The sequence below is a fragment of the Sitophilus oryzae genome, unplaced genomic scaffold (assembly GCF_002938485.1).
Source record: "Sitophilus oryzae breed Bouriz unplaced genomic scaffold, Soryzae_2.0 scaffold_302_pilon_pilon, whole genome shotgun sequence".
Classification (NCBI taxonomy): domain Eukaryota; kingdom Metazoa; phylum Arthropoda; class Insecta; order Coleoptera; family Curculionidae; genus Sitophilus; species Sitophilus oryzae.
In genome coordinates, this window is record NW_022146866.1 from 2,610,080 (window position 1) to 2,625,041 (window position 14,962).

Consider the following 14,962-nt stretch of genomic DNA (forward strand, 5'->3'; position numbering starts at 1 on the left):
TAAATTACTGTGAGATTATAGGCCTCGATAACATATTGGTGCAGATTATTTTCACCCAAACAAATAATAACCCAAACTATACATTGATGCGGATTGTCTATGAACTCTTTCTGAAGGTCACAGAAACCTGAACGCGGAATTCGGTGTTCTTTCGCATCTGTTATAGTTAATTTGTGACGGGACATTCAAAAGTCTCAACAAAAATGAAAGAAAATGTCGCAGAAAGGTATTGAATTTATCGCTACTTTGTCGTAAAACCTGAATGTTCAGGTTCATGTTCAGGTGAAAACAGGTTCGTTCAAATTTTATGGATCTGTGCTGACCATTATTCATCTAATCGAACCATATTCTAGGCCAGTGTTCCGATTCATTTCTATGACTCATTTAAATACTCAAATTATTATATACAGGGTGGTCCGAATTGTATTCCGGAAACTTCGGCAACATATTCTGCACATAAAAATAAGTAAAAAAGTTCGTATAAATGATGTCCTAAAATGCTTAGTTTCGGAGATACAGGGTGTAGAAGTTTCATTTTTATTTCGATCTTTTCCAAATAATTTATGAAATAACGTCAATATTTGGATGAAAATTGGTGTCAGGAGGTTCTGTGACACGAGAAATTTAATTTTGATGTTAAAATGACTCCTATTTGTAGAGGGCGTCACCTACATGTGTTTTAACTGTTTTGAAGAGTAATAACTTTTCGTCCGTACCTGTATAAATCTACTGACTGAAAAAATATACATTTCCATGAATTTCTACGTAAAAAATGTTTTTGGTAAAAATTGCTCCGAGCAACCGTTCTCAAGATATTTAAAATGGAAATAGTCAAAACATGTCATTATTGACAAAAAATAAGCACACGTTGAGTATAGTTATTTGACCGAAATAATAAATTTTTAATTTTTTTAATTAATCATAAATTTTTCTTCAAAAAATTGGTGATTTAACAGTTTCTGTTGAACTTTTGACACAAATAGTTTCAAATTTATGATTTCAGTCTAATAACTATTTAGTCAATATATTGAATTTATGTCAATGATGACAGGTATTGATAATTTTGATTCCAAATATCTCGAGAACCATTACTCGTAGCGATTTTTACCAAGAGAGATTTTTTACGTGGAAAGGATCGTGAATGTATATTTTTTTAATCAGTAGTTTTATACAGGTACGGACTAAAAGTTATTACTCTTCAAACCAGTTAAAAAATATGTAGGTGGCGCCCTCTACAAGTAGGAGTCCTATTGACATCAAAATCAAATTTCTTATGTCAAAAAACTCCCATGCACCAATTTTCCTCAAAATATTGACTTTACTTCAGAAATTATTTGGAAAAAATCGAAATAAAAATGTAACTTCTACACCCTGTATCTTCAAAACTAAGCATTTTAAGACATACATTTATACGAACTTTTTAACTTATTTTTATCTGCAGAATATGCTGCCGAAGTTTCCGGAATACAGTTCGGACCACCCTGTATATACGCGGTGCTATTTTATGGATCTGTATCCGCCAGGATTCAATTGAACGAATCGTATTCTAACCGGTGAATCGAATCACACGTTTCGTCTTTAGTACTAGGAACGACTTGTTTAATTTTTGTCAACTTCTACTGTGAATTGGTATGTTCGGTAAAACATTTTTTGAAACATGGCAACGCTGGTAAAATATGAATTCGATGTCAAGGTGAAAAAATTACTAATACCGCTGCTTAAGATATATATCATATATCTACGTTTGCAATTGGGAAATGAGACTGAATGATGATTATCAGCTGGTGATTTTTTCTAATTGGTTTGTTGACAACATGCCGAGAAAAAAATATAGCGAAATTTATTAGAATGGACTGCAGTAATGATATATCATTACATTAAATCACCTGGTTGTCTTAGTGGATCTAGAGATTAATTATAAATTGTTATTATATTATTGGTAATAATATACAGCTGGTGGCACGAAAAAGAAAATAATTGATTCATAGAAAAATAAAGTTGAGGTAAATAAAAATACTGCTTTCATATTAGTGAAACAAACATATAAATTTAATATAATAATAATATATAAATTTATAATATCTAAGTATGTATATCTGAAGAAACTCAATGATATTCAAATCTAGAATGCCATCCTATCTAAAGAAGAAAACATTCGACCAATGTGTACTACCAATAATGACCTATGCATGCGAAACCTGGAGAATTAAAATTGACATCATAAGGAAATTGCAGGTCGTACAACGCTCAATGGAACGAAATATATGCTGGGAATAACCAAGAGAGGCCGTAAAAGAATAGTGTGGATACGGCAAAAGCCCTAGGTAATAGATGTCATCCACAGAGTCAAATCCCTCAAATGGAAATGGGCAGGACACCTGGCAAGAAGAACGGACCACAAAAATTACAGCATGATACCCACAAGGAATTAAGAGACCTAGAGGAAGACAGAACCTGAGATGGGACCTCGATTTTAAGAAATTAGCAGAGATAACTTGGACCCGCATAGTCAACAATAGACAACAATGGGCCCAACTACAAAGAGAGTATGTGAGGGAGGCTACACCATAGTTGGAAATTGTTGAATAAGCTGAAAATGATCATGATGATGATCTAAATGAATTTAGTTTAATTAATTTTGTAATAAGGAACTTACCCAACAAGCAAAAATTATTGCTGGAACATTGCCAAAACTTCGCAAAGCAAGGTGTGACATTGCTTTTTTCATTGTAGGGAGGTTTATGTAAGGTGGCAAGTTAGCTTAATCTTCCGCCAAATAACATTGCAGTGCAAGGTTGAAAAAAATGTTGATGCAAGTTTATTGAAACCTTGTCACAACCTCGTGAGAAGATTTCACAATATTATTGAAACGTTGCTAATGTAACGTTCAAAAAGTACTAATTTGAGATTTGTTAGCAATATTGTTAATTTTACGTCAATACAATATTGGTAAAATTATATTGTAGCTATGTTTCAAAACTTATTGTCCATTAAACTTTCTATTTTGTTATAACTTATTAACTGACTTATTGCCAAAATAATATAGCAAAAAATAGATAATGTTCGCAATAAAAAACAATTTCATTCATCGGAGGGTATACATAGAAATGATTTTTTAATATTTACTTATCAATTAATGAAAAAGTTTTTTCTTACGAACATTAGCAATTTTATGTTAACAATAATACATCAGTAATAGGTTATAATCAACAGAAACATTAATGGGTATTAAATTGTAGACTTTCAGATAGGTATAATATACTTTCACTAATTGTATTGACGAAAAACAAACAATATTGATAAAAAAATGCATCTCTATATCCATTGACTTGGAAAAATTAAAAATGCTCGGTAAATATATCCCTACCAAGAAAGTCGAATTTGTCAAACAAATAAAAATTAGAAATTTATCACTTACTTGTTTCAAAAATATCAAAAATACTGTCAAATACTGAGAACTTACTGATATTTTCGGCTGCTCATTAAATAAGGAATTACACAACTCCGACCTCTGAGACGAATTTCTAAAAAAATCTTAAAGTTGAATGTCTGAAATAATACAACATATATAAGTACAATATAAACATTATTATATATTTCTTATTCAAAAATACAAAAGGAAAGTATAACATTAAATATATGTACAAGGAAAGGCCAACTTATATTTTAATTGATTTTTTGGATCTTTCATATTTTGTCTTGGCATGTTGAATTAAAGAGTTGAATTATCTTATTCATGGTTTCAAATTCCTCTTCGGTAAAATTTTGAAATCTATATCCAATCGTTTCTAAAGTAGTAAAAATAAAAATAATCAGTTGTAATAAACAAAACACACACACACAACAATGAGTAGGTAACTTACCTCTTGTGACAGTAATCTTTGAGGCTCCTTTATGTCCTTATTTTAAAAATCTAAAATGATTAAAACATCATTAAAAAAATAATATTGAGAATAATTAATACTGAATATTATTTGTGATTTTGTCATTAGATTGATATACTCGTATCCTGGTTTTATCTACTTCAATTTTCAGTTGGCTAAAAGCTAACCTAAAATAAAATTTAGCTTATAAACAAACTAAACAAAATTTGTTATACTTATTCATGGCTAAGCATTATTAGAACACATATGATAATAAAATTAAACCTACATTTACATTCATTAAAATCTCATTCGAAAAGCATAAAACGTGATACCAAAAACGTAAAAAAACAAGTGCGTTAACCTAACTAACTTCAAACTTATACCGTATGATAAAAAAAATGCGTCAGCGATGGCTACGAAAAGAAAATCGCTGTCATTTTATATGTAAAATTATATGGTGAATGTCATGTTCGATTTTATGGTATATTTGTTATATTATTAATTATTATTAACTTGCGCGGATCTTTCATTTGAATCTTTGTTGCAATGTTGCAGAAAAAACGTTTTAATCACCATTCAAAAACAATGTTCCTGTAGCAAGGTTTCATCAATCACGACACAACGTTTAGAAATTAACATTACAAAGCAAACTGTTTGAGGATTAATTGCAATGTTGCAAATGTAATGTGAGGTTTTTTGCTTGGTGGGTATATTCGAATACAATTTATCTAACTAATTTAACAAGCTATTTTTGACAACCAAAATACTCTATAAAACCTTTCGACGTACGCTTCAAATAAAAATATACTTTTCTTGAAGCAAAACAAAACACAAATAAAATCTTCTTATGGCACCATCTTCAATGAAAGTTTGCAACAATATATCAGGCCAGTCTTTTATATTTTTCAACCACGAGTGTTTACGTTTCCCTTTAAGTCCTCTTCTGCTTTCGATAAATAATTTCAGGTACTTTTGCTGTGTCAAGTATGGTGTCTTTGTTTTTTTATATTTGTAAGTAATTATCTTTCTTTGTTAAGATTTCCAAGAACCTCTTCATTGCGTACATAATTTGTCCAGGGTATTTTTAATAAATATAGATCCATATTTCAAAAACTTCAGCAACAAATAAATTAATATATATATATATATATATATATATATATATATATATATATATATATATGCTATATATATATATATATATATATATATATATATATATATATATATATATATATATATATATATTAAAAAAATAAAATGTAAAGCATTACATGTCAGGACAAAAAACATTTTTCTGATAAAGAATCTAGTGGGCTGCTGTAATTTTTTTAGGAAAAAACCTAGTCGGCCGCTGTTAATTTTTAGGATGTTCCTAATATTATTTTATTTGACATTACTCTACTGCAATACGTTATTATCTAGGTGATTATTATTATCGCTATTATCACTAGATTCTTAATCTAAAAATGTTTTTTGTCCTGACATATAATGCTTTACATTTTATTTTTTTATTTCCAATCGGTGAGTTTTATCAAAAAAACACAAGAGGTAAAAAAGTTTCTAAACAAACTAAACTATCCAAATTAATTTGCATGTGTTTGATAAGATTTTTCTTTAAATTTCGTTAACATGAATGATAAGGGTAGTTTATTTCAATCCCTTCCACTCATTTTAAAAAAGTAAAAAAATTACCTGAAAGTGTGTTTTCATAACAGTAATGCTTCCATAAAATTTCATTAGTCTACCTCTTTTCGTTTTCAAGATAAAAAATAAAAACATTATTTTTCCGCCATCTTTGTACCGCGATATCTCCCTAATGGTTGACTTTTGACCCAACGTTTATAAAGCAAACTACCCTTTATTTTAAATAAAGGAATCACCCCCTAAAGTTTTTTCGCATTTGTTTTTGGAAACACCCTGTATATATATATATATATATATATATATATATATATATATATATATATATATATATATATATATATATATAAATTGGAGTCAGAACGTCCTACGACGTTGTCCGATGCCCTAACTATAGATCCACATTTCAAAAACTTGAGCATAAATAAAATCAAAATATTTAGAACTCAAAATTTAAAGTCCGTATATATATATATATATATATATATATATATATATATATATCCCTATATATATATATATGGTGGTATCAAAGAATGACTTGTTTGGAATTCTTTCATTGTGCATTCTCTGAACGTGGCCGTACCATATTAATTGTTTTTGTTCTTTATCATTTACTATTGTTCCCTCTATTCCCATCTGTTGTCTTAATGTCTTCATTTCTGATCTTATCCCTCCGTGAAATTCTTATTGCTCTTCTAATCGCGTCCATTTCTGTTGTCTCTAATTTCCTTTTATTCCTTTCAGTGAGTCGCCATGTTTCACATCCATAGAGTAATATGCTTTTAACTAGTGTCTCGTATATATTATATTTCCTGTTTTTTGTAATTTCAGTGCTCCATAGAATGCCATTTATGCATCTGATAACTCTTCGTGCCTGTATTACTCTGTTGTTTATTTCTCTATCGTCCGTTCCATCTCCTGTAAATATCGATCCCAGGTACCTGTAATCTTCACATGCCCTAATTTCCATATTATTGTCTAAAATAAGATTTTCTGTATTAGCTCTAATTGGAAGGTATTTTGTTTTCTCAAAACTCAAAATTATTACCTAGTTAAAATCTACTCCTACTTCAGAATAAATAGTATTTAACAATAACATTTATTATACAGAACGAAACTTATATGTAATCACTCTTTATTTCTGACTACAATTTTTGCAAGGAAGAAAATTGGTATACAACTTTAATTTTTTTTTGTAAATAAACATGATAATAAAGAATAATCCCACAGTTATCTCGGCAAAATAAAATTGACCTCCTAAATTGGTGCCTTCATCAAAACTGGACAATTGAGAATGGCCTAAGATGAGATGACCATCGAATTCGAGCTCTCAGAGCTTCAGGAAGACGAGCGAGACTCCAGGCTGCCAAATCTGCACTAAGATAGCAAGGAGGAATTTTAATGTTGTGGGTATTATGCTAAGAGCAAAAATTCCATTGTTATTGTATATTGGTATGTTGATTTAGTGCTAGAACCAATCGTTAGGTTTTGGAAAGCTGCAATTGGGGATAGTTTTTACTTCATACTCGATAATGCACCTCCCCATATCAGCAGCCTGGCTAGAGAATGTCTTGAAATGGAAGGTGTCTTAGTTTTGAACTAGTCTGCATGTTCACCAGATCTAAAGGACCATCTCAAAAGAAGGGTTAGAGCTCGTTGAAACAATCCACGAAATCTTGCACAGCTTATTGATGCAGCATTACCAGAATGGAAAAAAATACCCCCAGACAATGTTGACATAATTTAATAAGAAGCATGCCACCGAGGATAGAAGCTTGCATAAGGGCTAGAGGTGGCAACACGAATTATTATAATTATCATTTTTTTGTTTTTTGACCATTAAAAATTTAAATCTCATTTCGTTTCAGAAACCAAAAAATACCATTGTGTTTATTTTTGGAACTGATTAATTTTGCTATATGGATTATTTTTCATTAAAAGTGTTTGGTAAAGACTGTTCTATTTATTCTTAAACCTAAAATGTTCATACGACTCAAAAATTATGAAAAATAATAGATTTCATAAAAGTTTGGTTGTGTTTAGTCAAATACTTTGTTGATTCGGCATTTTATAGATATTCTTCGATATAGGAAAATATAAAAAAATGTTTTGGCTTGTATAGGAAGAAACAGTCAAAATATATAAAATAAAAAATACTGATATATCCTTCCTTGTGGCTTTCTTGAATCATCATCATGATGATCACCATCACCACGTGAATCTACTAAAGAAAAACATATTTTTTAGTTCACAGTAACTTGTGTTCTAAAATGGCATAACAATGTTGTCTTTTCCGCCACATTGTACTCACGGTCTACAATCCATAAACCATATTAGTTCTCGGACCTTTAAATAAAACTTTAAATAATATGTTAATAATGCTGTGCATTTATGAAATGCCAGAAATTATTGTCCAGGCTTTTACATTTTCAGCAACTGCTTCCAATATTGTCGTCAATAAACCTGTAAGATTTGTCCAGTTAAAGGTTGATTCTCACTATACCTTCCGTTTCCATTCCATATCCGTTCCGTATTTTTTATTGTATTGACACTATACGTAAGCTTCCGTTCCGTATCAGTTCCATACTTTTTATTGTACAATTTATATCATTACGAAAGTTGTATTTTAAAATATTGTATCTTTTGAAAAAGGTAAGAGATTTAATTAAGAGGTGAAAGAATAAATAAATATTAGCAAAATGTTAACAGAACTGGTACAAATGTAAGAACTTGACAACGCTGTTTCCGATACGCTTCAGTCCGTCCGCCAAAAAAAAATGTATGGAAGGAAAGATGGAACTGAAGAGAAACGGAACGGATAGTGTGCATTGTTCTATTCATGTACATGATATAATGTATTTTATGTAAGCGGAAGGGAAACGGAAGGCAGCTGATATGGAAAGCGTAGTGAGAATCAACCTTAATCGAGAGATTTTTCAAGAGAACGATTTTAAGCACTCCTCTGACAATCCTTCCCGAATAATATTAGTAGTCATTCGGACACTTGGGCCAGACAGCCACATCCGGTCTAAACACCGAATTCCAGGAACCCAATCAGACATGTACCTAGAATACGTTAATAAATAAGGATAAACAGGTTTGAACCGCTTTTGAACTGCTTTGAACATCAGCTTTTAGTTTAAAACAACAGACCTGTTCATTTTTTGTTCAAACCTGTTTATTTCTGTTTTAAAGCGGTTCACCGCGGTTCAAACCTGTTTATCCTTATTTATTAACGTATTTTACATGTTCTTATCTGATTGGATTCCTGGAATTCGGTGTCTGGACCGGATGTGGCTGTTTGGCTCAAGTGTCCGAATGACTACTAATATCTCCTTAAGTTTTGAAGCCCCTAACAAAAATATTTTAAAAGAAAATTATAATAGATACATTAGAGGAGACATTTTAGAGAAAAAAAACGAACAAGAAAATAACAAAAATTAAGTATAGAAACGAATATCTAAAGGAAAGATATTTTAAAAGAAAACAGCAAACCCAGAGAAATATGGCTTCAGTGCCCAGGATTGTATACTAGGTATGACTCTTCCACAAATATTTGTAGAATGGGATTATTTGTAAGTAATTGCAAGAGATTCCCTATTCTACATAAATAATTCCGTACATCAGTGTCAGTATCCGAAGCAGTGTCTATGACCCACAAAAAAATTATAATACCATTGAAGCTATAGAGTTTTTATTCGAGTAAAAGTTGTTAATACTATTATGGGTGTTGCAAAAGAAAATTTAATGGATATAAAGGACAAAGAAAAACAAATGTGAAGGATATCAAAACAAATTATTCAAACTAAAAACAGTATATTGCATGTACGGCATTAAAGCAGTTATTGGATCTACCAGGCATCTTATTTAGTCTTTTATGTGTAATAAATAAATCCATTAAGATTAACTATTAGAAATAATGTCTATACCTTTGTGTATCCATAAAAGTCCTATGGGTATTTCGCCACTGCAAGAAAATCTCCAAATTAAAATAGTTATTTTTTGTAAACACTGATGGCGTTATCCAACGGAGACTAATATTGTCAGCAGTGACTTACTAATAAACAAATTTGCCTAACGGACAAAAAAATGCTTAAAGTTTCGGAAAGTATATCTCTTTCCGTCGTCGGAAGCAAAAAATACAAAGAACAAAGAAAAAAAAAACGAAACGTTAAGCATTTTTTTGTCCGTTAGGCAAATTTGTTTATCAGTAAACTTAATTGCTGACAAGTAGTTGCCGTTGGATTAACGCATCAGTGTTTACAAAAAATGACTATTTTATTTGGTAGACTTTCTTGCAGTGGCGAAATACCCATAGGACTTTTTTGGAAGGTACATATATACATATACTGCCATTACTCGATGACGAGTATTTGACACGCATCAGAAGATGGTTACGTAAGGTGTTTTCTTTCATGAGCCTTTCTGTGAGTGAAAAGCCCGATACGTGATGTTATCTGTCTACCGCACTCTAGACATTCAAAAATCTCATTGCTTTGTTGCCTCTTTACTTTTTGGTTGTCGCTGTTAACTGACTACAATTCTTCTCCAGTCCGTTCTATTGTAAGCTGCTTCTTCCCACTCATTCTGCTTCTTAATTCCCTTTAAGTTTTCGTGGAAAATATCCTTGTACCTTTAGAGTTGTACAAGCTCACTGTAAAGCAGAGATTTTGGTATGCGGTTTTCTTGCATTGTGCATACGTGACCAGCCCATCTTCAGCGGGACTTTGTAATCATGACTTCAATACTCCCACAGTTAGATTTTTCAAGGACCGATACGTTTGAGACATGATGAAACCATTTTATTCTTAAGATGTCTCTGTTGCAACTTATTTAATGCGTTCATGTGTCGGCGGTACGGCCGCGGCACCCAGGTTTCGCTTCCGTATAACATAGTGGGAATTATTATTGCTCGGTACACTGCAAGTTTCGTTTTTGTGCTCAAGTCATGATTGTAGAAAACCCTGTGTTTTAATTCAGAAATTTCAGAAATCAAACTGCCGGGTAATTGAATTCCGCTACATATTCCAATAGCTCTTCTCCGATTTATATAGCGTTGTTGTGATCTTCCGGTGGAGTGCACATGATTTTAGTTTTATCGATGTTCAGCTTAAGCCCCAAAGCCTCGTATGCCCATGTATATGTGTTCAACATTTCTTGTAATTGCTGTAACGTATTTGCAACTAGAGCACAGTCATCAGCGTATTGAAGTTCTGTGATGAATTTTGTACGTGTTTTTGCCCTCTAATGAGTCTTTTCATGCTAAACAGACCGCCGTCGTATCTGTATCTAATGCCCAAACCTCTCTCCTGCAGTTTGCTGTCCACTATAATGGAGAGCGTTGCCATGAATATATTGAATAGGAGAGGCGCTAAGACACATCCCTGCCTAACGCCTGTGTTTGTTAAGAAGGGATCGCTCAGTGATCCATGATATGCCACTCTTGATTTGTTGTTTTTATGGAGGCTTTTACACACTGTAAGAAATTTGTTGGGTACTCCGAACTTTTTCATAATTGCCTAAAGTGCATCTCTGTTCACAGAGTCGAAGGCTTTTGTTAGTTTTGGAATGTAGTTTTGGAGGTATTAGACATTTTTTATATCTATGTGTCGGACTTATTTCTCCAAAAAAGTCTTCTGGGTATTTGGCCATTTGCACTGTATGAAAATTTACAAAATAAAATAGTTATTGAAGTGAAATTTCTTTACGCGCGCTGGGAGTGAAGGACACACGGTTATAAAAGAAGGAAATTCAAGGCCGCGACACACGAGCTAGCGGCACGACACGCTCACGAAAAGGAGTAACGATCGGAAAAGTGGTAAGCCAATGAGAAAGTTAAGATAAGTTTTTGAGTGTCGTAACTCGGGCCCTACGTGAGCTAGGGACGTTTCGTGCACTACGAAACCCCATCATCAATGCTAAAAAAATCGTCCGATTTAAATGAAATTTGGTCGATGGATTGGACCAAGGCCAACTTTACCACGTGTCACTGTGGCAGTTTTGATGTAAGTAACGTTAAAAGTTGGTGTCGACCAAATTTGTCCCACCCTGCAAATTTGGTAGTTTTCCAATTGTACCCAACTTATTTCTTTGTAAAATAACATAAACTACTTTGAAATTATTATGACAGATCTATCACTATCAAGGATTTTGGCATTGGACAGACTATAAATAAAGCAACTTTTCAGGCCTCAAATATATTAAATAAGCACGGGAAAACTTACAAAAATCAATTCTTACTATTGAAATTGCTATTGACATTTTTTCTGATTTTAAATCGAAATAATTGCTTAAAATTAAAAAAAACTTAAATACACTCACCGACACGAACAACGGACACATCATAGTTAACACAAAACCATATCAGTTAGAGTAACTGCCCAACAGACAAAGTTAGACGATTTTTCAAAGACATTAACATTACTTAAATCATAAACATTACTTTATAGGTCTGTTGACTAGAACCAAAAGCAAAGGCATGGTTTTAATGTAAAAAATACGAAAAAATGTGTCTTCTTCAAAAGCGAATATCCCCCAAAATAGTTATTTTTTATGGTCGACCGATTTTTTTTTAATTCACGAGCGATGAAATCGCCAGTGAATTAATTTCGGGAGACGATAATGCAATTTTATCGTCGTGTATAAAACAATATTTTTCTCCATAGCGAGTTACGTTTTAAAAAATATTCAGAAATTACCGAAAGGAATTCATTACGAGTAAACAAAAAATATTGTGCTGGGTTGGCGTTGGTTTCTATGTAATTTGACAAATAAATAAAGCTGTGTCTCTTTAGTTGTCAGTTTTGAGCCAATATTTTTTAATTCTCTTTCGTGTCGATTGTTGATTGAATTGTAGCCAGAAATGGCTCAAAACGAAATAAGTAAATTACCAACAGATATTCAAGCTGAGGTGACAAACGGCATATCCAAACTACTTCCATTTAAATCCCGAATAACTTATGAAAAGGAATACAAAAATTTTCAAAAATGGAAGTAATTAAAAAACGTGCGAAAAGAAATAAAGTGTTTAACCTATCCTCGCTGTTAAAGTATCATTTAATCTACCCTTGCGGTTAAGATATAAGGCAATGTTAACAGTTGCTATGGAAAAAAATAAAGCTACTGAGATGATTCAAAAACAAACTATTGAGAAAAGATACACCTAAAGAGAAATTAAAACAACTTTCGTTGCACGTCATCAATGACAACATGCGTCGTGTTATGGAGTTTGCTGGTGGTCGTATTATGATGTAAAAAATAGTGTTTTGCGTGTAGCAAATAGTGTTTAGCGTGTAGCAAATAGTGTTTAGCGTGTAGCAAATAGTGTTTTGCGTGTAGCAAATAGTGTTTTGCATGTAGCAAATATCTTTTTACACGTAATAAAATAGTTTTTTACACGTAAAAATAGTTTTTTACAAGTCATAATAGTTTTTTACACGTCATAATAGTTCTTTACACGTAAAAAATAAACGTTTTCTTACACGTAAAAAATAGTTTTTTACACGTAAATCGACAGGGGGTGCCGGTAAATTTTTTCGAGAAATTTTGGAAAATCGATTTTGCTTATATGGTAATATGTTGTAGTCCTGAATGTGTACTTTGGAAAACCGTATCGTTTTTGAGATTGGCACTTTTTTGGCAAAAATTAAGCTTTTTTTGCGTAAAAAAAGATTTTTTTACCAGAAACAAACAGTTTTTAGGCGTAAAAAATAGTGTTTTGCGTGTAGCAAATAGTTTTTTACACGTATAAAATAGTTTTTTACAAATCTAAAAATTGTTTTTTACACGCCATAAATTATTTTTTTACACGTAAAAAATTGTTTTTGCACGTAATAAAATAGGTCTTTTTACACGTAGTTATTTTAATTTCCCTATAGTTGTAAAAATTATTTTTAAATTCCTTACTTTGTTAACGCAGTCCACAGGGTGTTAACCTAATCAAACTTTCACCAAAATATCAACATTTTGTTTTTCCTCGTATAATTGACCGATGGCGACTTTCATTTTTAACTCAGAAGGAGATACTAAAAAGGCAAATAATATAGCTACAAATTGCTTAAAAATCATCAAAATCGGGTTTCTAGAACACAATATATAAAATTTTAAAGTAAATGAACTTAAAATGTTCATTTACTTTAAAGTTGTGCCCGTTTTTCGTGCCGGTGAGTGTACTTTCTTGCACTGTCTTGGTCTTGCAGATAAAACGCTAATCTTGGTCTTGGTCTTCTTTTCTATGCAAGACCCAGACCAAGACTCCCCCAATGTCTTAGAACATCGCTAATGGCGTGAAAAAGGAAGATCAAAATCAAAAACAAACCAGAATCGGTCACGGCGTGTGCGATGGATGCCAAGTCGCCGGGGTCGCCTTTATAATAACTGTTTTTCGCCATCCGCAATTCATTCATTCGCTCGTTTTCTTCTGCAACTCGACGGACGCCGAAAATCTCGTTAGCCGCGAGAGAGAAACAAGCGAACGTAGCAGGCCGCGACGACGACAGTCTACTTTTTGACAAATTGCGAGTAAACGCGATTCACCTGTTCACTTTTTACGAGTTCAGACGATTCTGGTCGCATTTTCCGCTGCATTTTATAGTCGGTGATTTTTTTGTTTTTTCGATTATTATTATTTGTGCGCTTTTTGTTTTGGATTTTTCTTTTAAATGAAAATGGCTGAGCTCAAAGGTTAGTACATATTTGTATTGCATTTTAATATGTTTATTATATATTATTGATTATTAAAAAATATATAAATTAATGGAACTTATTTTTTATAACTGAAAATATATATTTTTTTAATTAAATAAATGCATACTATTATTAATTTCTTATTATGTAACAATGAATTAAATAATTTTAAATTAGCTAAATTTCAATTCTTTTTATCTTAAATTTAAATGACTGAGTCAGAAGTTATAACTGTAACTATACGGTGCTTAAATCAATTGATTAAATTGATTGTTTTTCTTATTTATTATTTTTTATTGTCAATTATATATTTTTTAAGTTACTAAGTTACAATAGCGCTAAAAACAATTCCGAAACAGCATAAAACATAATAAGTATAGAAATTTTTGGAAAAAAAAAATAAAAAATGAATATATTTCTAAATAATTCATTTATTTTAAATATAATTTTATTTGAAATAAACGTATTAAGCCCTACTTTTAATTATTTTTTATATTGTTCTTGTTAATTTATTTTTTAACTAAAAAATTATATATTTTTTGAATTAAATGAATTATAGTATAACTACTTTACTACTTTTTTTATTCTATAACGATGAATTAAATGTAATTCCAAATTGGCTAAATTTCAATTATTTTTTTATCTTAAATTTAAATGACCGATTTCAGAAGTTATTACTGTAATTATACGGTGTGTAAATTAATTGATTAAATTGATTGTTTTTTTTTAATTTATTATTTTTTGTTGTCAATGATATATTTTTT

General features: G+C 31.3%; 1 protein-coding gene across 3 annotated transcripts in view; it reads left to right on the forward strand.

Moving 5' to 3' along the window:
* LOC115884560 (aquaporin AQPAe.a) overlaps window positions 1–14,962 on the forward strand; it is a 167,253-nt gene that overhangs the window by 8,547 nt on the left and 143,744 nt on the right. Inside the window, exon 1 of one of the 3 annotated variants that reach the window (XM_030903178.1) lies at window positions 13,886–14,195. The exons of the other annotated variants lie outside the window; for them this stretch is intronic. Within the exon in view, the coding sequence (XP_030759038.1) occupies window positions 14,174–14,195 (22 nt within the window). The 5' untranslated portion in view covers window positions 13,886–14,173. Of the gene's footprint in view, window positions 1–13,885; window positions 14,196–14,962 lie in introns of those variants that run through there. 3 annotated transcript variants of the gene reach the window in all.